The 27500-nt window shown below is 42.8% G+C and overlaps 1 protein-coding gene across 1 annotated transcript in view; it reads left to right on the forward strand.

Annotated features, from left to right (window-relative positions):
* Positions 1–27500, forward strand: part of LOC143281915 (uncharacterized) — a 47138-nt gene that overhangs the window by 16382 nt on the left and 3256 nt on the right. Inside the window, exons 9-16 of the mRNA XM_076587211.1 lie at positions 2300–2471; positions 3755–3865; positions 6570–6785; positions 8568–8787; positions 11570–11808; positions 16310–16406; positions 17540–17728; positions 27098–27187. Of these exons, the coding sequence (XP_076443326.1) occupies positions 2300–2471; positions 3755–3865; positions 6570–6785; positions 8568–8787; positions 11570–11808; positions 16310–16406; positions 17540–17728; positions 27098–27187 (1334 nt within the window). The remainder of the gene's footprint in view (positions 1–2299; positions 2472–3754; positions 3866–6569; positions 6786–8567; positions 8788–11569; positions 11809–16309; positions 16407–17539; positions 17729–27097; positions 27188–27500) is intronic.

A 27500-nucleotide genomic window follows, 5' to 3' on the forward strand; every position in this document is an offset into this window, starting at 1 on the left:
ATCTATTTATTTGTGTGTGTGTGTGTGTGTGTGTGTGTGTGTGTGTGTGTGTGTGTGTGTGTGTGTGTGTGTGTGTGTGTGCGCGCGCACTAAATCATTTACTTAATTATTTATTTATTCATTTATTTATTTGGTATTTGTTTATTCATTCATTTATTCATTTATTTAGTAATCTGTTATTATCATTGTTATTGTTATCATTATCGTCACTTTTTTCCTACATTTTGTGTGTCAGTGTGTGTGTGTTTGTGGGTTTTTTTTATGTATCTGCTTACTTATTTCTTATTCTATTTTGGTTTAAAAAAAACAACACCTAATTTTTTCTTTATTCATTTATTTATTCATGCATTTATTGATTTAATGATGTTTCCATTTATTTGTTTAGGTATCCCTTTTCTTTTCTAATTTTTTTTCTTCTCAAGGCCTGACTGAGCGCGTTGGGTTACACTGCTGATCATGCATCTGCTTAGCAGATGTGGTGTAGCGTATATGGGTTTGTCTGAACGCAGTGACGCCTCCTTGAGAACCTGAACTGAACACACCGTCAGTTTAACTCACTCAGTACGGCCAGTCCTCTCTTCTCCTCTACACAGACCCCTCGGATGTCCAGTGGGTGTCTAAATGACCCAACCTTTAGCTTCTGTCGTCAGAACTGTGGTATTCTTTGTCAACATTCACCTCTTCAGTATAAGAGCGTTCCGCTTGCAATATTTTATGATGGTAATTGGGGTGAAACGCTGTTAACGTCGTCTCTTTCGCCGTTTGTATGGAGAGAGTTAACCCTTGACCTTTGATAATGTCGGAATGTCTTTCGATATCGACATGAAAGCAAATTGTCTCATTAGATTACTGGTTGAAAATCAAATGCAATCAAAATAAATTGTAGTAAACACGTCACATATTGGTGCAGAGGAAAACTTTCAAGGACGCATATGCTTTTTCAACTAATGTGATGCTCTAAAGCCTATACAGCTAGCTTTCGAGAAGAAGAACAAGAACAAGAACAAGAAGAGATGGAATTTACATGGCTCAGACGCTTCACATGAAACAATACATATACAATAGTGCGTAATGACATACGTCTGCGCATGAACAAAAACAACAACGCATATATGCATCTCTCTCTCTCTCTCTCTCTCTCTCTCTCTCTCTCTCTCTATATATATATATATATATATATATATATATATATTCACCAAGACAAAACTACAAATTGCAGATATAAACAATCACACACACACACACACACACACACACACACACACACACACACACACACACACACTGCACAAAACATGCCCTACACTCGCACACACACACACACACACACACACACACACACACACACACACACACACACACACATAGAGTAAACACCCACACACAGCCACATACACTTCCAGACGATTTCAAAAGAAGGTAAAGGAAGTACAAACAACCAGGCTTCATAATACAGGAAGGCCTGTTTGTACAGGTAGGGGTTTTTAAAATGTGATTTTGAAAGAGGACAGCGTTGGTGACTTCTTGTAATTGCCTGCAAAGTGTGTATGATTATATTAACGATCTGTTTGGCTTCACAGCCGAGAGCAGGGGTCCGGTCCTTCTTCTTCGTCGTTCGTGGACTGCTACTCCCACGTTCACTCGTATGTACACGAGTGGGCTTTTACGTGTATGACCATTTTTAACCCCGCCATGTAGGCAGCCATACTCCGTTTTCGGGAGGGTGTATGTTGGGTATGTTCTTGATTCCATAACCCACCGAATGCTGACATGGATAACAGGATCTTTAACGTGCGTATTTGATCATCTGCTTGCGTATACACACGAAGAGGGGTTCAGGCACAAGCAATGTCTGCTGCACATAATTATGTTGACCTGGGAGATCAGAAGATAAAAAAAAAAAACCTCCACCCTTTACCCAGCAGGTGCCGTTACCGAGATTCGAACCCGGGACCCTCAGAATGAAAGTCCAACGCTTTAACCACTCGGCTGTTGCGCTCGTCTTGTTGGGTCCAGCCTTAATCCTGGCTTCTGCTTATTGTTATTATTTTTTTTTTATCTATATATTTATTTCATTTTTCATTATTATTATTAAAAAAAAAATTATACTATTATTATTTATTTATTTATTTTATTTTATTTTATTTTATATTTTATTATTTTCTCAAGGCCTGACAAAGCGCGTTGGGTTACGCTGCTGGTCAGGCATCTGCTTGACAGATGTGGTGTAGCGTATATGGATTTGTCCGAACGCAGTGACGCCTCCTTGAGCGACTGAAACTGAAAACTCTGCCCGCAGACTGCTGCACTGGGACGTGATGAACGAGCTGCTTCATGGCCAGTGGTTCGAGGAGACGTTCAAAGATCCGCTCTTCACCCAACGGCTCTTCCGGCAGCTCAAAGGACTAGACCCCCGGCCCACCCTCATGCTCAACGACTTCCGGGCGGTGTGCATGCCAGACATCACAGACGTGAGTCTTCACTTCAGGAGGGATTAGAAAGGGGGAAGGGGGAAGAGGGGGGGGGTGATGGGGGGTTGGGGGGGGGGTGATGGGAGGTTGGGGGTGGGGGTGATGGGGGGTTGGGGGGGGGGTGGAGGGCGGGTAAAGATTCAGGATGAATGAATGGGTGGGTTGGCTTTAAAAGAAATGTCTCATTCAAGGTTTACTAAGCCTTTAACTCCTAACGGAGCATGGAGGATTTTAACAACATCTTTTGAGAAAGAACACACCCAACTCGTGTACATATGCAAAAAGTAAAGTCAAGAAAAAATTTAAAAAATAAATAAATAAAATAAAAGGCAAACAGAAGTAGTCAACATTTCCCTGTTCTATAAACTTGCTGAATTTTTTACCATGCATTTTAATACAGTTCAGAAAAATTGCAGACATTAAAAACAGGTTTTGAGGCGACATACCTTTTTGGGGGCAAATATATTTATATATGTATATCTCTCTATATATCTCTATCCCTCTCTCTCTTTATACATATATATATATATATATATATATATATATCAATATGCATATATATATATCAATATGCATATATATATATATATATATATATATATATATATATGTGTGTGTGTGTGTGTGTGTGTGTGTGTGTGTGTGTGTGTGTAATTATTTCTTTTCTAACGTATAATTCAGCATGCTACGGGAATTTCCCAGCAAAAATGAAATCTGTCTCCACTGACTGCCATAAGTACACCCTTTGTAGATCCTATCATTCACGTGTCTCGGCCTGCCATTTCCGTTTCCTGTCATTCTCGGCCTGCTGACCGTGTGACTTGTGGTCTTGGTCACCGAGACAGTAACAACAATGTGTTGTCGATACTGATGACGTATTTATTTCTCCCTCTCTCAAGGACAGATTGGAAGAATGGAGCCATGCCTAAAATCTTAATCCTTGAATAAAAAAAAAACATCTGTTAATCTCTGTGTGTGTGTGTGTGTGTGTGTGTGTGTGTGTGTGTGTGTGTGTGTGTGTGTGTGTGTGTGTGTGTACTTCATGATATTTTGTCCTCCTGCACGTTTCTTTTTCTTCCTCTTTCTCCCCTTTCCATTATAATTATATATGTGTGCTATTGAAACTGATGTACATTTAGCAAGACTGGCAGATTGGAAGAGCAGACCATGCCTAAGATCTTAATCCTTGAATAAAAAAAAGAAATTAAAAAAAAAACAAAAAAAAAACCAACAACAGAAAAAAAAACGTTTTAAGTTCTATGTTGTGAGATGTGTCTGTCCAGGCCTACCTGCAGCAGGCCAGGCAGTATCTGGCCAACGGGGTCCCTCTGGAGGCGCTGGGCATCCAGAGCCACTTCAAGGACGAGGAGAGACCCGACCCCACCCTTATCCAGGTCAGTCAGTCAGTCAGTCACGTGGCTCTGTTTCACACGTCCACCCCCCCTCCCTTTGCCCCCCCCCCTCACTCGCCCGCCCCCCACTCGCCCCCCCCCCCCCCCCCACAAGTGCCCCCCCCCTCCCCTCCCCACCTTTGTGTGGAACGCACGCGGCCATTCCTATCATCCCAGCGTCAACCAGAAAGATACAGACACCTGCAGTGTTGGTCAAGAAAATCAGAGCATCACTCCCACAGACGCGTCCGTGAAGTGGGTGACCCACGGCTGCGTGGTGCCAGTCTTCACGTTACAGCTCACGGCACGCTCAGCTCCGGGATGGAGCCGACCACGGGCCGAAAAAAAAAAGAGCATAAAATCAACAAAAGAAACAAACGGAAGAAAATCGCCTCTGATGGGGATCATTATAGCTACGTCCACCCAGCCGTCAGTCCGCGACTCTCCATACGAACGGCGAAAGAGAGGACGTTAACGGCGTTTCACCCCAATTACCACCATCAAAATATTGCAAGCGGAAGGCTCTTATACTGAAGAGGTGAATGTTGACAAAGAATACCACAGTTCTGACGACGGAAGCTAGAGGTTGGCTCATTCAGACACCCACTGGACATCCGAGGGGTCTGTGTAGAGGAGAAGAGAGGACTGGCCGTACAGAGTTAATAAACCACTCCGCCACGGCGGCTGGTCCTAAACAATGACTTGAGCTTGATTCATCACGTCAATTTTTATTTTTTAGATTTAATTTTGTAAAAGCTTTTTTTTTTCCTTGAAGGTTATATTACTCCCGCTGAAACATCCTCATCGTTAAAAGAATTTTGCAGGATTCACATATGTCACTATAGACAATAAACATCATAAACACATTAAGCAAAGGCAGTGCACTTCAGTGACAATTAATTTACAAGAGTATTTTTTATTTCATATCACGACAAAAAAAAAAGGAGAAAAAAAAAGAAAAAAAAGGGGGGTGGGGTGGGGAGGGGAAAGCACAATGATACAATGATAAACGTTTGAAATATGAATGACTGGCCAACATAAACAGAACAGAAACAAAAAACAACAACAAAAAAAAACATAACAACTTGCGATCGCGTGCGTTAAACACGGGACATGGGGGAATAGATCTTTGATGCATACATTTAATAATGCCACGATTCGACATTGATACATTTAAGAAACGTCTATAGTTCATGTCTTGCAAGACAGCCACTTTGTTGTAAAGTCTTGTATGTTGCATTGTACTCTTTCACAGTGTTCTACTTTATTACGCCAGGAAATGTATCTATCAAAAGCTGCTAAGTTGGGCTTGGATTTTTCAAATATTCATTGATAGGTATACATTTTTTCCAAGAAGTGATAACAGGTTGAAAAGAAAAGAATACGAAGAAGAAGAAAAAAACAAAACAAACAAAAACAAACAAAAAACCCAAAATCACACACCTGTCAATGCATCATGTCGATCTTAGCTTAGAAACTTTGAACCGAATCATTCCAATGCACACTTTATGCTGGAGCAGGATCAAACTGAAAGAAACGAAATAGTGCAGTCAGCATGGGTTCAGTATCCAACAAGAACAAACACTACCAAAATGCATGAGCCAGTGCAGTCACAAATGATGACAAGATCAGAATGTTCCTGATCCATATGAGACAAGAGGCAAGGCCTTCAAGACACTTGTGATACACTTAAAAAAAAAAATCCAAGCTTTTTATGTATTGAATATAATTTCAAAATGTAATGTTTAAGATGAAAAAGATCAGTTTAAAGCAAATTAAGTCCCCTAGCATTAATTACAGAGCAATTTCCCTTTTTTACTATCTGCACCAAAACGTTTGCAAAATAAATAAAACTTCTATGCTTAGCAAAAGAAGTTCCTGTTTGAACAAAAAATGATAATAATGACTGCTCTTGTTGTTGGGTCAGAATATCAGATCAAAGTGCCAAGTTTAGAGAATACAAAAAATATAAATATAACAGTAAGTGCAGTTTGCATATAATAAGGCTTCTTTTTTATTTTTTTGTGCCCATCCCAGAGGTGCAATATTGTTTTAAACAAGATGACTGGAAAGAACTGATTTTTTTTTCTTCTATTTTTATGCCTAATTTGGTGTCAGCTGACAAAGTATTTGCAGAGAAAATGTCAATGTTAAAGTTTACCACGGACACACAGAGACAACCGAACACCGGGTTAAAACATAGACTCACTTTGTTTGCACAAGTGAGTCAAAAACAGCTGAAAAAGGTATTTCAGTGAATCGTAAAGTTATTCTCCCACTCTCTCAGATGTCTTTACTTTTTTGTCTTACCTGCTAGGCTTGAAAGCCTTATATCTCCAAACAAGATAGTTCAGGTTCAGCTTCTCGAGGGGGCGTCACTGCGTTCGAACAAATCCATGCACGCTACACTGCATCTCCTAAGCAGATGCCTGGCCAGAAGTACAGCCCAACGCACTTAGTTCCGTCTTGGGGGTAGGTTAGGGGTTAGATAATAATGATTAAAAAAAAAGACATTAAACAACAACAAAACAAAACAAACAAAAATCCGAAGGACAGTTCAAAGAATCCCTGCTGAAAATTTCTGATAACCCTTCCTTAGATAACAATAATTATCATCATATTAATAGTATAATAATAATAATTTTTCAACAACAAAAAATCATCATCATCATTTATAATTAAAAAGAAGGGACGGAACTGCTTCCAGATTCGTCTTGACCACCTGGCGCAGAGTGGCCTGCCCCTGTGGGTCACGGAGCTGAACCTGAATGCCGAGGACCCGGGGCTGAGGGCGGACCTGTACGAGAAAGTGTACCGCCTCTACTTCTCCCACCCGGCGGTTCAGGGCATAGTACTGTGGGGGTTCTGGGACCAGCAGACCGCTACCCCGCTCAATGCCTTGGTGGAGGGGCACAGCTTCACGGTCAGCACTCGCTCCATACTGAGACGCTCTGTTGGGCTTTGTTGGACTTTTTTTGTTTTCTTGTTGCAATGCAACGTCTGTGCAGGACTTTGGTTTCTTGGACTTTTTGCAACGGTTGTGGGACTTTGTTGGACGTTTTGCAACGGTTGTGGGACTTTGTTGGACTTTTTGCGACGGTTATTGGACTTTGTTTGTTGGACTTTTTGCAACGGTTGTTGGACTTTGTTGGGACTTTTTGCAACGGTTGTGGGACCTTGTTGGGACTTTTGCAAATTTTTGTGGGACTTTGTTGGGACTTTTTGCAACGGTTGTGAGACTTTGTTGGCACTTATGCAACTTTGTAGAACTTTGTTGGGACTTTTGCAACGGTTGTGAGACTTTGTTGGAGTTTTGCAATGTTTGTGGGACTTTGTTGGGACTTTTGCTACGGTTGTGGGACTTACTTTGTTGGACTTTTTGCAACGGTTGTGAGACTTTGTTGGGACTTTTGCAACGGTTGTGGGACTTTGTTGGACTGGACTTTGTTGTACTTTTGCAACGTTCGTTGCGGGACTTTGTTGGGACTGTTGCAACGTTGTGGGACATGTTGCACTTTTGGAACATCGTGGGACTTGTTGGACTTTTGCAACAACATTTTGGGCCGTTGTTGGGCTTTTGCAAACTTTGTGGGACTTTGTTGGAATTTTGGAAGGTTGTGAGAATTTGTTGGACTTTTGCAACGTTGTGATACTTTGTTGGACTGGACTTTGTTGGACTTTTGCAACGTTGTGTGACGTGTTGCACTTTTGAAACGTTGTGGTGCTTTGTTGGACTTTTGCAATGTCGTGGGACTTGTTGGACTTTTGAAACAACGTTGTGGGACTTTGTGGGACTTTTGCAAGGTTTGTGGGACTTTGGCGCTGTTGTGGGACTTTGTTGGACTATTGCAATGTTTTGCGACTTTGTTGAACTTTTGAAACGTTGTTGAACTTGTTGCATGTTTAGAACATTGTGGTATATTGTCAGGCTTTTGGGACATTGTGGGACATTTGGGGGTTGTTTTTTTTTTTGGTACGATTTGGTACTTTGCTGGGCCTTTGCAACTTTGTGGGACTCTTTTGGCTTTTGAAACGGTGTGGGACTTGTTGGGTTTGGGAACGTTGTGGGACCTGTTGCACTTTTGAACATCGTGGGACTTGTTTGGACATTTTGGAACGTTGTGGGACTCTTTTGACTTTTGGAACGTTTTGCGACTTGTTGCATGTTTGGAACGTTGGGGAAAATTGGTGGATTTTTGGAACACTGTTGGACTGTTAGACATTTGAAACGTTGTAGGACTTTTTAAAGGTTTTGACTGCTTTGGCTTTTGGAACGTTTTGAGACTTGTAGGATTTTTGGGACGTTGTGAGACTTGTAGGACTTTTGGAACGTTGTGAGATTTATTTCGTATTTGAACGTTTTGAGACTTGTTGGACTTTTGGAACATTTTCAGTCTGTTGGATTTTTAGAAAGTCGTGAGACTCTTGGACATTTCAGACTTTTGAAATTGTTGGACTTTGAGACCCTTTTTTTTTTGTCTTTAAGAAAATGTTCATTGGGTATTTATTCGACGAAGAGATCTTTTCCTCGTGTGTGTGTACATAGGTTACAGTTACTCATGTGTTTCTTTATTTATTGGAGTTTTGTTGTCATTGTTGTTGTTGTTGTTGTTTTACTCATTGACTGTGACATTGTTTTCTCAGTCGACGAACAAACCTGATCAATCTTCGAGGAAATAAAAAGTTCTGTTGATGCTGTAAACAGATGAACGAGGCCGGAAGGAGAATAGCCAGACTCATCCAAGACGAATGGAGTACGCATGCCCGGCACACACTGAGTTCCGGCGAAACGAGCCTGATCGTGCGAGGGTTCAAAGGAGACTATGACGTCACAGTGAACGTGAAAGGCGTTCCGGTGAGGGTGGAGACTCTCTCCCTGGTCGGGGAGTCTGTCACTGTCAGCATCACTCTCTCTGCAGATGAAGGTATGCGCGTTTCCATTTTTCTCCCCACCAATCCCCTGCCCCCCCCCCCCCCCCCCACCCCTCGGCCCCCTACGACCTCCCCACCCCCATCCTCCAAGGCCCCTCCTATCTTACAACTCTACTCCCCCCCCCTCCCCCCTCTCCCCCCCGCCCGCACCTCCCTCCACCCCATTTCTTTTCGTTAAGTTTTTTGGACATAGGATATAATGCAGTTTTATTTTGTTTCATTCATTTTCCTTGCTTTGTGTTCTTGCCTCTTCTTCTTCTTCTTCTTCTCCTTCTTCGTCTCCTCCTCCTCCTCCTCCTTCTTCTTCTCCTTCTTCTTCTTCTCCTCATTCTCATTCTTCTTCTTCTTTTCTTTCTCCTTCTTCTTCTTCTTCTTCTTCTTCTTCTTCTCCTCATTCTCCTTCTCCTTCTTCATCTTCTCATTCTCCTTCTTCTTCTTTTTCTTCTTTTGTGTGAAACTGGATAACGGCTACGGGAGTGTCCAAAACAGACTGACGAAAAGAAAAAAAAAGGTTTTTAAAGAATAATAAAAGGTTAGAAGGGAAACAGGATTAAAAAAAAAAGAAAGAAAAGCTTTCTACGGCCATTGGAGCAGTGAATTCATATCTACTGTGTGTAAGGCTCAGCCAAAGGAAGGCAAGACCCAATTCTCTCCTTCCGCCGTTATTTTGTTGCTGTTGTTGTTGTTGATTAACCCTACCCCACACCCCCAACTTCCCAACCGAAGTAAAGACCCTTCAACACATGGGTAGAGTGAGGAAAATCGTGAGTGAAGTGTCTTTTCCAAGGACACAACACTAGACCAAAAGTAGGGCCTCGAACCCTCGAAGTCTATTACCTAACCGATTCTGCCAAGGCGTTGCTAATCGAAGTAAGAAATTTCCTCAAAAGACCAAGAAGCTAAAGTGTATTTTAGTTATTTCATTTGTCCAAGGCAGGGAGGGATGTCAGTTGATTTTGATAACCTGGGGAATGTGGTTCGTCCGTCGGGATCGACGAGGACCATCTAGTCATCCTGGGGGTGGGTGGGTTGGGCTCTGTGGGTGCGCAGATGACTGGTCAGGCCAATCCGCGCCCGGAAGGTTCTGACGCAGTGTGGGCAGGGGATGGTGGCGGCTGTCGGGGACTTGCTGGCACTGCTTTTCCTGGCCTGTCTGCGTTGCTCTGCTGCAGCGATTCTGTTGGCCTCACAGGATTTGGCGCCTTTGTGGACAGCTAAACGCCACTTTGGTCTGTCCATTGCATTCAGCTCACATGTGTCGTGGCTGATGTTGAAGGCCTTCAGAGAAGCTTTCAGAGTGTCTTTGAAGCGCTTCTTTTGGCCTCCATGGTTCGCCGTACAGCAGTTTCTTGAGGAGCCGGTGGTCTGGCATGCGAACTACATGGCCTGCCCAGCGCAGCTGGGCCTGCATCAAGATGGTGTAGATGCTGGGCAAGTTTGCACGAGTGAGCACCTCTGTGTCAGGGATCTTCTCTTGCCACTTTATACCGAGAAGTTTTCTGAGGCTGGTGGTGTGGAAGTGGTTCAGCTTTTTGGCGTGGCGAATACCATATTATGAAGGCGGAGAAAATTTAAAATCACGTACACTTCTATTTTCATCACCCAAGTGTTGTGTGTGATTGTTACAATGCATAGCGTGTTTGATTGTTACATTGCATAGTATTTGATTGTTACATTGCATAGTGTTTGATTGTTACATGTGTTTGATTGTTACATTGCATAGTGTGTTTGATTGTTACATTGCATAGTGTGTTTGATTGTTACATTGTATATTTTTTTGCTTGTTTTCTTGTTTCCTTTTGTGTTTATTTTGCTTGCTAAGTCACCAAGTAAATACATATTATGCTCAGATGAGTTCAAACGTTTGTTTGAGTCTCAACACTTTCAGTAGCTGGTTAAATACAGTATTATTGGTTGTCGTTGTTGTTGATAAGTACGTTGTTGTTGATGTTGATGTTATTGTCATGGAATGTCAGCACCGTTACCGTTTAATATGCAAGCCCACAACAGGCGTCAAAATACAGAATTTGTTTTTTAATTGTCTGTTCTTGATTCTGCAGGTGCGTTCGTTCTTCTCTGCTCAGCTCGTGATAACTCAAAACTGTGCATAACCTCGTGTGTGTGTGTGTGTGTATGTGTGTGTGTGTGTGTGTGTGTGTGTGTGTGTGTGTGTGTGTGTTGTGTGTGTGTGTTGTGTGTGTGTGTGTGTGTGTGTTGTGTGTGTGTGTGTGTGTGTGTGTGTGTGTGTGTGTTCTATTAGTTTCGGATAGTGGATTTGTAAAGCGCTTTCTTGTTGTTGTTCTTGTTGTTGTTGATTTGATGTTATTATTATTATTATTATTATTATTATTATTATTATTATCGTCGTTGTTATTGTTATCATTATTAATATTATCATTAGGCTTATTACTGTTGTTGCTTTAGCTTGAAATATAGTACTATGAAAATCAAACTATAATCAAAACAATTATTAGTGATAGTAATAGTATTGTTCTTGTTGTTGTTGTTGTTTTGTTACTGATATTATTATAGTATTACTATCATCATCATCATCTTCATCATGAGTAGTGGTAGTCGTAGTTGCAGTAGTTGTAGTAGTTGTAGTGTTCTGTTATCATGATTATCATCATCATCACTAACATTATCATCATTATCATCAGTACTACCATCATCATCTTTATCGTTGTAATCAACGATGCCGTCCTCGACATCGTGACCATGACCTTGACCTTGACCTGGTTGACGCCGCCTTTCTTTGCTGACCTCTGTCCGCAGCGCCGGTGACGCTGCCCCGCCCCCACGCCACGCTGGTGCCGCCACTGTCAGGCGCCACCACCACCACCAACAACAACACCGGCGACCACAGCCTAGGCAACGCTACCTCCTCCGCCTCCTCCTCCTTCCCAGCTCTGCGATGCGTCAGCCGCTGGTCGTCGTTCGGCGGGCGTGGCCGGCACGCGCAGGTCACGTGTGAAGAGGGCGAGGTTCTGACTGGCTGTTCCAGCGTCGGCAAGGTGGGGGCCGGGTGGTGGGGTCTGTGTGACGTCTTCTCCGCCGCCTTGCGTTGCCTAGGAGCTGCTGGTGGTGGTGGTGGTGGTGGAGGTGCTGGTGGTGACGGTGATGGTGATGACTGTTTTGGGCTGAGCAACGCTGGAACCTTACCCGTTTGGTGCTTGCTTATTGCTGTCCTTTCAATGTGAAAATTAGCGCTTGATCAATTAATGAAATGCCTGCAACCGCTGGTGTAGGCTGTGTGTGTGACGAGACACGAAGCAGAAATCTTCCTCCTCCTCCCCCTCCTCCTCCTCCCCCTCCTCTTCCTCCCCTCCTCCTCCTCCCTCCCCCCCGTCCTCCTCCCCCGCCTCCTTCTTCTCCTCCTCCTTTCACCCCCTCCTCCTTCCCCTCCTCCCCCACCTCCTACCCCTCCTCCTCCCCCTCCCTCTCTTCTTCCTCCTCCTCCTCCCCCTCCTCTTCCTCCCCCTTCTCCTCCTCTTCCTCCTCCTCCTCCCCCTCCTCCTTCACCTCCCCCTCCCCCTCCTGCTCCTCCTTCCCCTCCTCTTCCTTCTCCTCCTCCTCTTCTTCCTCCCCCTCCTCCTCCCTTTCCTCCTCCTCCTTCACCTCCCCCTCCCCCTCCTCCTCCTCCCCCTCCTCATCTCCCTCCTCCCCCTCCTCCTCCCCCTCCTCCTCCTCTTTTTATTATCGTGTCGTGGTTTGCTGCGGTTGTTGGTGGTTGAGCTTCAACTGTTTTGGTTACGGTACGATGTATAGTTATCATTGTTTTGCTCCACTTCTCTGACTGTTGCTTGTGTATACGATTGTGATTCTTGAATATCATGTGGTTTACATCTTGAGCTCATGCATTTTGTATTTCTTTTTATCACAACCGATTTCTCTCTGTGAAATTCGGGCTGCTCTCCCCAGGGAGAGCGCGTCGATATAATACAGCGCCACCCATTTTTGTGTGTGTATTTTTTCCTGCGTGCAGCTTTATTTGTTTTTCCTATCGAAGTGGATTTTTTCTACAGAATTTTGCCAGGAACAACCCTTTTGTTGCCGTGGATTCTTTTACGTGCGCTAAGTGCATGCTGCACACGGGACCTCGGTTTATCGTCCCATCCGAATGACTAGCGTCCAGACCACCACTCAAAGTCTAGTGGAGGGGGAGAAAATGTCGGCGGCTGAGCCGTGATTCGAACCAGCGCGCTCAGATTCTCTCGCTTCCTAGGCGGACGCGTTACCTCTAGACCATCACTTCACTTTTGAATGACTGTCAGACAAGACTGTTGTTATTGCATGTGTATGGTAATGATTATTATTGTATATTATGAGATTTATATCATCTCAGCATTCCAGCAGATTAATGTCTTTTATATTAATTCGTTTTGAATGACTGTGAGACGACTCTGGTTGTTGCATGTGTATGACAGTGATTCTTGTGTATTATGAGGTAAACATGATCATCCCAGCATTTCAGCGATTTGATGTCCTTTATTATGTATGTAATCGCTTTGAATGACTGTGAGACTGTGGTATTGCATGTGTATGCTAGTGGTTATTGTATTGAATGAAATTGAATTTATTATAGTTCGTTGTATTGTATTGTATTGTATTGTATTGTATTTCATTGTATTGTATTGTATTGTATTACTCTTTTTGTCACCATAGATTCCTTCCAAGGGAGAACGCGCCACCTTTATTTTCTCCCTGCAAGTGTTTTTGTTTTCCTACCAAAATGGGTTGTTTTTTTTTCTACAGAAATTTGCCAGGGACACCCTTTTTGTTACCGTGGGTTCTTTAACATGCGCTAACTGCAAGCTGCACACGGGATCTCAGTTTATCGTCTCATCCGAATAGCATTTTAGGTGAGGTTTACATTTACTTAACTTTTGAGCGTTGTTGGGTTTTTTTTGGTTGTTTTTTTTAATGTCTTTTATGTAGCTATATTGACTTTCATACTTGTGCATTGTTAGTTAGTTTCTTTTTGTTGAGAAAATAAAGTAGCCTGTGTTGTAGAATCTTCTGTACTCCCTATTCCTGTTGTTGATGGTGTCGAGCAGATTATGGTTTGTTCGGTGTTGTATTTTTGGGTGTCTTTTGTTTTTCCATTGTCGTCGTCGTCGTCGTTGTGGTTGTTGTTAATGCTGGTGCTGATATTGTCGCTGATGTTGTTGTTGTTGTTGTTGTTGTTGTCGCTGTTGTTGTCGCTGTTGTTGTTGTTGTTGCTACTGTTGTTGTTGCTGTTGTTTCTGTTGTCGACGCGGATTATGATGATGACGAAGATGGCCAGGCGTGTTACAGAGGCAGGCAGAATATTTCTTTTCCGTAATGACTGACTACTTTTTGACTCACTTGTGTAAACAAAGTGAGTCTATGTTTTAACCCGGTGTTCGGTTGTCTCTCTCTGTGTGTGTGTGTGTGTGTGTGTGTGTGTGTGTGTGTGTGTGTGTGTGTGTGTGTGTGTGTGTGTGTGTGTCCGTGTGCCTGTGTGTCTGTGTGTCCGTGGTAAATTTTAACATTGACATTTTCTCTGCAAATACTGTATCAGTTGACACCAAATTTGGCATAAAAATAGGAAAAATTCAGTTCTTTCCAGTCATCTTGTTTAAAACAATATTGCACCTCTGGGATGGGCTCAAAAAGAAAAAAAAGAAAAGCAGCCTAATTATATGCAAACTGCATTTACTGTTATATTTATATTTTTTGTATTCTCTAAACTTGGCACTCTGACCTCTTATTCTGACACAACAACAAGAGGAGTCATTATTATCATTTTTTGTTCAAACAGGAACTTCTTTTGCTAAGCATGGAATTTTTATTTATTTTGCAAACGTTTTGGTGCAGATAGTAAAAAAGGGAAATTACTCTGTAATTAATGCTAGGGGACTTAATTTATCACAAGTGAGTCTTGAAGGCCTTGCCTCTCTTGTTGTCATTGTTTTGGATGATGCTGTTAAATAATAATAATAATAATAATAATAATAATAAATGCAGGCTTATATAGCGCAGTACCCCCATCTCAGATGGGGGGTCACCGCGCTTTACAATAAAACATACAAATTTAAGACTAAGTGTCGTAAAATATGTACAAAGTCAACACAGTTTCACACAGCCTTGGCTAAAATATACATATGTAAGACTAAGTGACATAAAGATATGTAAATCGACACAGGCGCCATCACAGTCTCACTGTTGATGATGATGGTGATGATGATGGTGATGGTGATGGCAACGACGACGATGATGGTGGTGATGACGGCGACGATGACGACGACAATGATGATGATGAGGAGGAGGAGGACGATTGTGATCATGTTATCGTTGTTGCTGTTGTTGATGATGATGATCAAAAATGTATCGTTTGCAGAGGCAAAGCGAATGCAAATGTCTGTGACTATAGTGTGGAAGAAAATCGTATGATTGTGGTTTTGTGTCTGTAACACGATTTGTGTTCAACGTTTCTGGAAGAAAAAAAAAACAAAAACATGAAGAAATTGGAATCAAACACAAGCTTTGTTGTTAGACTAAAATCTGGTGAATGCTCAGTACTTGTATCCTTTATACTCAATACTTCTATTTCTACTGTTAATAATCGATAGTTCCATTGTCTTTTTGAAAGTCTGGTGTGTGTGTGTACGTGTATGTGTGTGTGTGCATGCGTTTGTGATGTGATGTGTGTGTGTACGTGTATGTGTGCATGCGTTTGTGATGTGATGTGTGTGTGTGTGTGTGTGTGTGTGTGCATTTGTGATGTGTGTGTGTGTGTGTGTGTGTGTGTGTGTGTGTGTGTGTGTGTGTGTGTGTGTGATTGGTGTATGTGTGTCTTTTCTTTTCTCTGAAAATATTCTGTATTCTCTGTATATTTCATTGCCATTATGCTTATGCCTTCATTATCTGGCATCCTGCAGTGAGGACCCTGTTCAGTGTAGTAACTGGATGTTAAAGAAATTAATAAAACATTAAAAAAAAAAAAAACAATGAAAGAAAAAACAAAAGTGCTTGTATATTTTTTTCTCCGAAATAAAGAATTTCTTCTCGTCTTGTCTTCACTCTCATGCTCTCTCTTCCTCCTCAACTTTCTCTCATCTCTGTGTCTCTCTCTGCCTGTCCGTCCGTCTGCCTGTTTGTCTGTATGTCTGTCCGTCTGTCTGTCTTTCTCTCTCTGTCCTGTGTATGTATGTATGTATGTATGTATGTGTGTGTGTGTGTGTGTGTGTGTGTGTGTGTGTGTGTGTGTGTGTGTGTGTGTGTGTGTATGCATGTGCATGTGTATGTGTTTGCATGCATACCCGACCGCTAGCGCCCGCGATGTGTGTGTGTGTGTGTGTGTGTGTGTGTGTCCGTGTGGTCGTGTGTGTATGTGTGCGCTGTGTGGGGTGGGTGGGGTGGGGTGGGGTGCGTGCATGTTTGTGTGTATGTGCTGCGCACGCGCGCGTTTTGTACAGTAAAAGCATAGGGCGGTGGTTTCCACTCCCGGCAGACCCGAAAGGTGACAGGCCATGGATGACATTGTTCCAGAACCGCGGACAGGGGCAGCAGGGAGGCGGGGAGAGGGTGGAGTTCTTGGAGGGGCGGCCCGTCTGTGTGGCCGGGAGCGATGACTACAGCTCTGAAGGTCACAGCTCCAAGCTCTTGGTGACGATGATGACGACGACGACGACGATGATGATGATGATGGTGACGGTGATTTCGGTGATGATGACGATGATGATGACGGTGATTTCGATGATGATGATGATGATGACGACGACGCCGATGATGATGATGATGATGATGATGATGATTTCGGTGATGATGATGATGATGATGATGATGATGACGGTGATGATGATGATGATGACGGTGATTTCGGTGATGATGATGATGATGATGACGGTGATGATGATGATGATGACGGTGATTTCGGTGATGATGATGATGATGATGATGGCGGTGATTTCGGTGATGATGATGATAATGACGACGGTGATTTCGGTGATGATGATGATGATGATGATGATGACGGTGATTTCGGTGATGATGATGGTGATGATGATGATGATGACGGTGATTTCGGTGATGATGATGATAATGACGACGGTGATTTCGGTGATGATGATGATGATGATGATGATGATGATGACGGTGATTTCGGTGATGATGATGATGATGATGACGGTGATGATGATGATGATGACGGTGATTTCGGTGATGATGATGGTGATTTCGGTGATGATGATGATGATGATGGCGGTGATTTCGGTGATGATGATGATGATGACGCTGATTTCGGTGATGATGATGATGATGATGGCGGTGATTTCGGTGATGATGATGATAATGATGATGGCGGTGATTTCGGTGATGATGATGATGATTTCGGGGGGTTGGGGGGGGGGGGGGGGGCGTTGTTCTTGTAAACGCCAAGGGCTTACTCAAGATGATGTAGTGATGGTCTAGAGGTAACACGTCCGCCTAAGAAGCGAGAGAATCTGAGAGCCCTGGTTCGAATCACGGCTCAGCCGCAGACATTTTCTACACCTCCACTAGACCTTGAGTGGTGGTCTGGACGTTAAAGAACCTCATCTTCCTCTTGTTCTCCTAGTCCTTTTTCTCCCTTCATTTCGCTGCGATGACGACGACGACGACGACGATGACGATGGTGATGATGAGAACACGTGATGACGATGACGACGACGATGATGGAGATGATGATGATGATGATGGTGGTGGTGGTGGTGGGTATGGCGACTAACCTCTCTATTACAGGTGTGCAAGCTAGCGCCGTGTGCTGCAGTGGGCGTGGTCTGACGTGTGTCTATCATGCTGCCGGACCCTCCCCCATCCCCTCCTCTCCCTCCTCCTCCTCCCCCTCCTTCCCCTCCTCCTCCTCCTTCTCCACCTCGGGTCACCAGGACACGGTGCAGACAGTGTGTCCATCTTCGCAGCATCTCCTAGGTACGCTTGATCATAAATTATCCTCTCGGAGCTGTCGCCTTTTTGCCTGTTGACTGATTAATTAAGTTACCGTTCGGGGGGGTGGAGGGCGAGTGTGGGTACGAGGAAGTAATGTGGTAGTGTTTGAGAGACAGAGACATAACGTCGTATTACTACTACGACTAGGGGTATTTGAGAGAGTTGACAGGCTTGTTGTGGGCGAGAGAGAGAGAGAGAGAGAGAGAGACCCCAAAGACATGACGCTGTGTGTCAACCCACTGTCTATATCTGTGATTGGGGGTTGACAGGTTTGTTATGGGCGTGAGAGAGAGAGAGACCCCAAAGACATGACGCTGTATGTCAACCCACCGTCTATATCTGTGATTGAGGGTTGACAGGTTTGGTGTGGGGGTGAGAGAGAGAGACCCCAAAAAGAGAGAGAGAGAGAGACATCACGCTGTGTGTCAACCCACTGTCTATATCTGTGATTGGGGGTTGACAGGTTTGGTGTGGGCGTGAGAGAGAGACCCCAAAAGAGAGAGAGAGAGAGAGAGAATGAATGAATGAATGGTTTATTCATTTATAGGCCATTGCCCCTTATGAAAGGGTGTCACAATTTCTTCATAAACATTGCATCGTGCATTGAAAAATGACATTCGTTCAGATAATATAAATATAACATACCTTAATTTTAAGTAATATTTATGTCCTCACCTTAGTAATACATAATGCACATCATGAAACATATTGTATTCAAATGACATTTATACACTTAAATGATATATGATATACGCTAAATGATAACTCTTACATGCGTAGCTAATGACACTCAGTTACGTTATACACATCGTCCGTATGTAGTCGTTACTGGATACACTAAGACATAAGAACAGATCGGAGCTTAAACGATTTATACAGATAAATTGATAGGTTTCTAATAGTTTGTTCATGCGCTGATGCCATAAGTAACGACAGTCTAAACTGACTTGGGAACTTAAAATATTTCAATGGTATGTACTGTACTCTTAAATTATACAAGACAGGGCAGGACAGAACAAAATGCACCTCATTTTCTTTCTCCATCTGGCAAAGTGGACATAATAAGTCAGCCTCGTTCTGCATTCTATAACGATAACTATGTTCAGCAATATCGGAAATGCCCAGTCTGAATCTTGTCATTGTATACCTTAAATATCTATCTAGATTCATTAGTAAATATGTTTTGATATCAGGTATAGTGCAAAAAGTTCTGTAAACATTAAATCTTTCACTATTTTTTACATGAAAGTCCCATTCTTGCCATCTACACAGAATTAACCTTTCCTTGAAAACCCGAAGAAACTCATCAATCCCTTCCACACCTTGGTTAAGCCATACATAACCAAAACCAAACATGAACAACTTAGAACGTATGTTAGTAGCCCAGTTTGTTTTACCACGTGCATCAAGATCGAATAACATTTTGTAGGCTTTGTGAGGTAATCTAGACTCATGCATTCTTACTAATTTTAGCCAGTATTTAATGCACTTCATAACTGAATTTATATAAATAGGATACCTGTTTGTTTCTCCATATACAAAATCATTAGGTGTTCGTGTTTCTACACCCAAATATCTTTTTAATGCAAATAAATGAACCTTTTCACAATTAAATGCTACTCTGTCAAGTCCCCATATCTCAGCACCATACTGTACTACTGGTTGAATTTGTGAGTCAAATAATTTCAAATAAGTATTTAAAGAATTACATTTTAACTTTGATAACTTTTGCAATATGCATAATAAAGCATTTTTTGCTCTGCTACAAAGATTGTTACAGGCTGCCACAAAACTCAGTCTAGTGGAGAAGTAAATTCCTAAGTATTTATATGCATTAATAACTGGCATAACAATACCATTATATGTCCACCTTTCCCTAGCGGCTAAATACCCCCCTTTCCTAAATACAATGATATTACTTTTATCCATGTTTACTTTCAAGTGTAGAGCTGAAGCTGCATGATATAGACTATTAAGCTGTGTTTGTAAACCAATAATAGTTTCTGATAATAAAGCAACATCATCAGCTAATAATAATATAAACAGTTCAAAATAATTAGGCATAAACATAGCACCATGCCTACCCTCTCTGATCACTTCTAATGCTAATTCATTAATGAACAATGAAAACAGAACAGGACTGCAGACATCGCCTTGTTTGACACCGCGGGTACAACTAATATAGTCTGTTAGCTTAGCACCACATCTAATTCTGGTTTTAACATTGGTATACATACTATAAATACAACGAAAAATCTTACCTCTGATACCGTTTTTCAAAAGAATAGGCCACAATAAATTTCTCTCAATGGAGTCAAATGCTTTTTCGAAGTCAATAAAGGCAACATATAATTTGCGATTAAAAGAGAATTGTTTTTGTACTAGTGCCATCAACGTAAACATATGATCAACAGTCGAATAACCCCTTTTAAATCCTGCTTGATATTCACCCGTCAGATTATACTCATTTATGAATTCTTGAAGTCTGTTATTTATAATCGTACTATACATTTTGCTACTTATATCACACAATGAGATACCTCGGTAATTACTTGGGTTATTTAAATCACCCTTTTTAAACAAAGGGATTACAACAGAATCTGTCCAGTTTTCTGGAAAAATACCCTTATCAAATAATGCATTGAAAAGCTTTACAAAAAAAATCAGCCACTACATCCCCAACATATTTCAACATTTCCCCGATAATTTCATCTGGTCCTGCAGCTTTACCATTTTTTAAATTTCTGATAACAAGTAAAACTTCTTCTTTGGATATTGGTCGGTTCATGGAACTAATGTCCACAACACTATTATCATTATGGTTTTGATCATTTTCATCTTCAATTATAAAGCTTTCATTTGCAGAAGTCTGTAATTCAAGTAAACATTTGAAATGTCTAAACCAGTCATCAACCGTTAAATCGCTTCGAACTTGTTTTCTTTTAAATGAAATTTTATGTACAGTTTCCCAAAATTCTCTTTGATTATTTACTGCACATATAAGTTTATCAAGTAACAAATCATTATATTCCTTTTCTTTTCTTTTAATCAGATTTTTATACTCTCTTCTTGCCACGCAGTAGGCATCACCATCAGTTTTGTCTTTGGTACGATTAAAAGTCCTCAGTAATCTTCTAGCTTTCAACTTGCTTACTCTGCATTCCCTATCATACCAGTCATTATGTTTATCATGCATTGTTAGATTAATTTTCTTTTTCATACATTCTGCATGCACCTTAAGGCAATCATTAAACATGTTCAATGCAGCATTACAATCATAATCTATCAAATATGTTGCACGATCTAGTACTAGTAGTGTTTCATCAGAACTCATTGCCTGAGTGTAAGTACCATGTAAATTACTATTCCACATAAACTTTTCAGTAAACTGGTTTCCATCCAATGTGTGCATACATGTAGCATTTACTCTGTCTCCAAATCTTAAATATAGTTCAATGGGTTGGTGATCTGATTCTATTCTTTCTGTTACTATCAATTTGCAAGTGGAAAAAACAATGAGAAACAAATCCATAGACATCAGAAAATAATCATTGACACTATTACCTGTTTCTGATATGTAAGTATACTGACCTTCAGTATCTCCATTGCATATACCATTCATAATGCATAAATTAAGTGCAGTACACATATTTAACAAACATTTCCCATAACTGTTAACTACATTGTCTGATGATTTTCTGCTGCTGTCAACAAACATGGAATTACTTCTAAACTGTTTACTGTGTATATCATTCCCATCAAAAATATCCTGAGAAAGGTTGGAAATTCTGCTATTCAAGTCGCCAGACAAAATTACATACGCATCATGATATTCAAGCATACAATCAAAAACACACTCTTCAAGTGCACATATACCATTATCAATGTCAAAATAAGTATAGTAAGGAGAACCCTCAGGCGGCACATATGAACACACATATATTACATCTTCAAGCAAACCAAACAATTTGCCATCAATCAGAAACACAAGAACATTTGGGGAATTCGTCTTAATTTCCTGTACATAAGATATAAACTTGTTTCTTATAAGACATATTATACCACCTGAGCGTCTACCCTGTTTGGTAAATCGAACCGCTGGTTTACAAAAAAGAGAAAAACCTGCAAATGCAATATTTTGAAAATCTTCCACAAAAGTTTCTACCAGGCAAATGAAATCAAATGTTAACAAAAAAGACAGAAACTCTTTATCGTTAACTTTGGATAGAAGTCCATTTATATTCCAGTGCAGAAATGAAACACAAAGCCCATGCTCTCCTGCACAGCCACAGTCACTAACATGTAACTCTCTTTCATTCATACAAACTCTTCCTTTTTTAGTCAGCTGAGCACTTCCACCCCCTCGTTCATCCATTATGCCGCAATGTTCACTGCACCTCCTCTCATTGTTTTCGCTTCCCTTTTGAGATGACCCCTCAGTACAATTTTTCTCTCTATTAACATTACCCTTTTGAGATGACCCCTCAGTACAATTTTTCTCTCTATTAACATTACCCTTTTGAGATGACCCCTCAGTACAATTTTTCTCTCTATTAACATTACCCTTTTGAGATGACCCCTCATTACAATTTTCTCTCTGTTAACATTACCCTTTTCAGATGACTCCTCAGCAACACTTACATCAATCTCATCTGTCAGTTGGTCAAGAATTTGCACTTGTGACACATATTTGAATCCTATCTCTGCATGAATATTACTTCTAACTACATTGGAAGCAACATTACAAACAACATCAGACTCCCCAGTAATAACATTTACATTTTCAGAATTAAGTACACTGACAGAATGAAGCACATGTTCCTCAACGTTAATATTTGCCCCCAACCCCTGGGCCACCGCAGATCCAATGTTTACAATGTCAACCGGTTCTGTACTCACTGTGCTCTCGTCACTGACCCGAGAGAGAGAGAGAGAGAGAGAGAGAGAGAGAGAGAGAGAGAGAGAGAGAGAGAGATGACGCTGTATGTTAACCCACTGTCTATACCTGTGGCTGGGGGTTGACAGGTTTGTTATGGGCGTGAGAGAGAGACCCCAAGAGAGAGAGAGAGAGAGAGAGAGAGAGAGAGAGAGAGAGAGAGAGAGAGAGAGAGAGATGATGCTGTGTGTTAACCCACTGTCTATATCTGTGATTAGGGGTTGACAGGTTTGTTATGGGCGTGAGAGAGAGACCTCAAAGACATGACGCTGTATGTCAGCCCACTGTCTATATCTGTGATTGGGGGTTGACAGGTTTGTTGTGGACGTGAGAGAGAGACCCCAAAGATAGAGATAGAGAGACATGATGCTGTGTGTTAACCCACTGTCTATATCTGTGATTGGGGGTTGACAGGTTTGTTGTGGACGTGACAGAGAGACCCCAAAGATAGAGATAGAGAGACATGATGCTGTGTGTTAACCCACTGTCTATATCTGTGATTGGGGGTTGACAGGTTTGTTGTGGACGTGAGAGAGAGACCCCAAAAGAGAGAGAGAGAGAGAGAGAGAGAGAGAGAGAGAGAGAGAGAGAGAGAGACATGATGCTGTGTGTCAACCCACTGTCTATATCTGTGATTGGGGGTTGACAGGTTTGTTATGGGCGTGAGAGAGAGACCCCAAAGACATGACGCTGTATGTCAACCCACTGTCTATATCTGTGATTGGGGGTTGACAGGTTTGTTGTGGACGTGAGAGAGAGACCCCAAAGATAGAGATAGAGAGACATGATGCTGTGTGTCAACCCACTGTCTATATCTGTGATTGGGGGTTGACAGGTTTGTTGTGGACGTGAGAGAGAGACCCCAAAGAGAGAGAGAGAGAGAGAGAGAGAGAGAGAGAGAGAGAGAGAGACATGATGCTGTGTGTTAACCCACTATCTATATCTGTGATTGGGGGTTGACTGGTTTGTTATGGGCGAGAGAGAGAGACCCCAAAGACATGATGCTGTATGTCAACCCACTGTCTATATCTGTGGCTGGCTGGGGTTGACAGGTTTGGTGTGGGCGTGAGAGAGAGACCCCCAAAGAGAGAGAGAGAGAGAGAGAGAGAGACATGATGCTGTGTGTCAACCCACTGTCTATATCTGTGGTTGGGGGTTGACAGGTTTGTTATGGGCGTGAGAGAGAGACCCCAAAAGAGAGGGAAAGACTTGACACTATGTGTCAACCCACTCTCTATACCTGTGGTTGGGGGTTGACAGGTTTGTTATGGGCGTGAGAGAGAGAGACCCCAAAGACATGATGTTGTGTGTCAACCCACTGTCTATATCTGTGATTGGGGGTTGACAGGTTTGGTGTGGACGTGAGAGAGAGACCCCAAAGAGAGAGAGAGAGAGAGAGAGACATGATGCTGTGTGTCAACCCACTGTCTATATTTGTGAGTGGGGGTTGACAGGTTTGTTATGGGCGTGAGAGAGAGAGACCTCAAAGATATGACGCTGTATGTCAACCCACTGTCTATATCTGTGATTGGGGGTTGACAGGTTTGGTGTGGGCGTGAGAGAGAGAGACCTCAAAGACATGACGCGGTATGTCAACCCACTGTCTATATCTGTGATTGGGGGTTGACAGGTTTGTTATGGGCGTGAGAGAGAGAGACCTCAAAGACATGACGCGGTATGTCAACCCACTGTCTGTATCTGTGGTTGGGGGTTGACAGGTTTGTTATGGGCGTGAGAGAGAGAGACCTCAAAGACATGACGCGGTATGTCAACCCACTGTCTATATCTGTGATTGGGGGTTGACAGGTTTGTTATGGGCGTGAGAGAGAGAGACCTCAAAGACATGACGCGGTATGTCAACCCACTGTCTGTATCTGTGGTTGGGGGTTGACAGGTTTGTTATGGGCGTGAGAGAGAGAGACCTCAAAGACATGACGCGGTATGTCAACCCACTGTCTATATCTGTGATTGGGGGGGGTGACAGGTTTGTTATGGGCGTGAGAGAGAGAGACCTCAAAGACATGACGCGGTATGTCAACCCACTGTCTATATCTGTGATTGGGGGTTGACAGGTTTGTTATGGGCGTGAGAGAGAGAGACCCCAAAGACATGACGCGGTATGTCAACCCACTGTCTATATCTGTGATTGGGGGTTGACAGGTTTGTTGTGGACGTGAGAGAGAGACCCCAAAGAGAGAGAGAGAGAGAGAGAGAGAGAGAGAGAGAGAGAGAGAGAGAGAGAGATGATGCTGTGTGTCAACCCACTGTTTATATCTGTGATTGGGGGTTGACAGGTTTGGTGTGGGCGTGAGAGAGAGAGACCCCAAAGACATGATGTTCTGTGTCAACCCACTGTCTAGTGATTGGGGGTTCACAGGTTTGTTGTGGACGTGAGAGAGAGACCCCAAAAAGAGAGAGAGAGAGACATGATGCTGTGTGTTAACCCACTCTCTATACCTGTGGTTGGGGGTTGACAGGTTTGTTATGGGCGTGAGAGAGAGAGACCCCAAAGACACGATGTTGTGTGTTAACCACTGTCTATATCTGTGGTTGGGGGTTGACAGGTTTGTTGTGGACGTGAGAGAGAGACCCCAAAGAGAGAGAGAGAGAGAGAGAGAGAGAGAGAGAGAGAGAGAGAGACATGATGCTGTGTGTCAACCCATTGTCTATATCTGTGATTGGGGGTTGACAGGTTTGGTGTGGACGTGAGAGAGAGAGACCCCCAGAGAGAGAGAGAGAGACATGGTGCTGTGTGTCAACCCACTGTCTATATCTGTGGTTGGGGGTTGACAGGTTTGTTATGGGCGTGAGAGAGAGACCCTAAAGAGAGAGAGAGAGAGAGAGAGAGAGAGAGAGAGAGAGAGAGACATGGTGCTGTGTGTCAACCCACTGTCTATATCTGTGGTTGGGGGTTGACAGGTTTGTTATGGGCGTGAGAGAGAGACCCTAAAGAGAGAGAGAGAGAGAGAGAGAGAGAGACATGGTGCTGTGTGTCAACCCACTATTTATATCTGTGGTTGGGGGGTTGACAGGTTTGTTATGGGCGTGAGAGAGAGAGACCTCAAAGACATGACGCGGTATGTCAACCCACTGTCTGTATCTGTGGTTGGGGGTTGACAGGTTTGTTATGGGCGTGAGAGAGAGAGACCTCAAAGACATGACGCGGTATGTCAACCCACTGTCTGTATCTGTGGTTGGGGGTTGACAGGTTTGTTATGGGCGTGAGAGAGAGAGACCTCAAAGACATGACGCGGTATGTCAACCCACTGTCTGTATCTGTGGTTGGGGGGTTGACAGGTTTGTTATGGGCGTGAGAGAGAGAGACCTCAAAGACATGACGCGGTATGTCAACCCACTGTCTATATCTGTGATTGGGGGTTGACAGGTTTGTTATGGGCGTGAGAGAGAGAGACCTCAAAGACATGACGCGGTATGTCAACCCACTGTCTATATCTGTGATTGGGGGTTGACAGGTTTGTTGTGGACGTGAGAGAGAGACCCCCAAAAGAGAGAGAGAGACATGACGCTGTATGTCAACCCACTGTTTATATCTGTGGTTGGGGGTTGACAGGTTTGGTGTGGACGTGAGAGAAAGAGACCCCCAGAGAGAAAGAGAGAGACATGATGCTGTGTGTCAACCCATTGTCTATACCTGTGATTGGGGGTTGACAGGTTTGTTATGGGCGTGAGAGAGAGAGACCTCAAAGACATGACGCTGTATGTCAACCCACTGTCTATATCTGTGATTGGGGGTTGACAGGTTTGGTGTGGGCGTGAGAGAGAGACCCCAAAGAGAGAGAGAGACATGATGCTGTGTGTCAACCCACTGTTTATATCTGTGGTTGGGGGTTGACAGGTTTGTTGTGGGCGTGAGAGAGAGACCCTAAAGAGAGAGAGAGAGAGACATGGTGCTGTGTGTCAACCCACTGTCTATACCTGTGATTGGGGGTTGACAGGTTTGTTATGGGCGTGAGAGAGAGACCCTAAAGAGAGAGAGAGAGAGACATGGTGCTGTGTGTCAACCCACTGTCTATATCTGTGGTTGGGGGTTGACAGGTTTGTTATGGGCGTGAGAGAGAGAGACCCCAAAGACATGGTGCTGTGTGTCAACCCACTGTCTATATCTGTGGTTGGGGGTTGACAGGTTTGTTATGGGCGTGAGAGAGAGACCCTAAAGAGAGAGACATGGTGCTGTGTGTCAACCCACTGTCTATATCTGTGGTTGGGGGTTGACAGGTTTGTTATGGGCGTGAGAGAGAGACCCTAAAGAGAGAGACATGATGCTGTGTGTCAACCCACTGTCGATGTCTGTGGTTGGGGGTTGACAGGTTTGTTATGGGCGTGAGAGAGAGAGAGAGAGAGACATGGTGCTGTGTGTCAACCCACTGTCTATATCTGTGGTTGGGGGTTGACAGGTTGTTCCGCCTGGTTCCCACAGGGCGGCGTGGGCGGGGTGACAATGCTGTCCAACACCTGTCGGCCTGCCACCCGGGTCCCCACGGCAGGTGAACTCTGATGACTGCTTCACGTCAATCAATCAATCAATCAATCAATCAGTCTATCTGTCTGTATCTATCTGTCTATCTATCTATCTATCTATCTGTCTATCAAGCTATCAATTAAACAGTCTATCTATATCAATCAATCTATTTACAATCGAGCAATCAATTAAACAGTCTATCTATCTATCTATCTATCTATCTGTCTGTCTGTCTCTCTCTCTCTCTCTCTCTCTCTCTATATATATATATATATATATATATATATATATCTACCTATCTATAAATCAAACAATCAATTAAACAGTCTATCTACCGA

The sequence above is a fragment of the Babylonia areolata genome, chromosome 5 (assembly GCF_041734735.1).
Source record: "Babylonia areolata isolate BAREFJ2019XMU chromosome 5, ASM4173473v1, whole genome shotgun sequence".
NCBI classification, from domain to species: domain Eukaryota; kingdom Metazoa; phylum Mollusca; class Gastropoda; order Neogastropoda; family Buccinidae; genus Babylonia; species Babylonia areolata.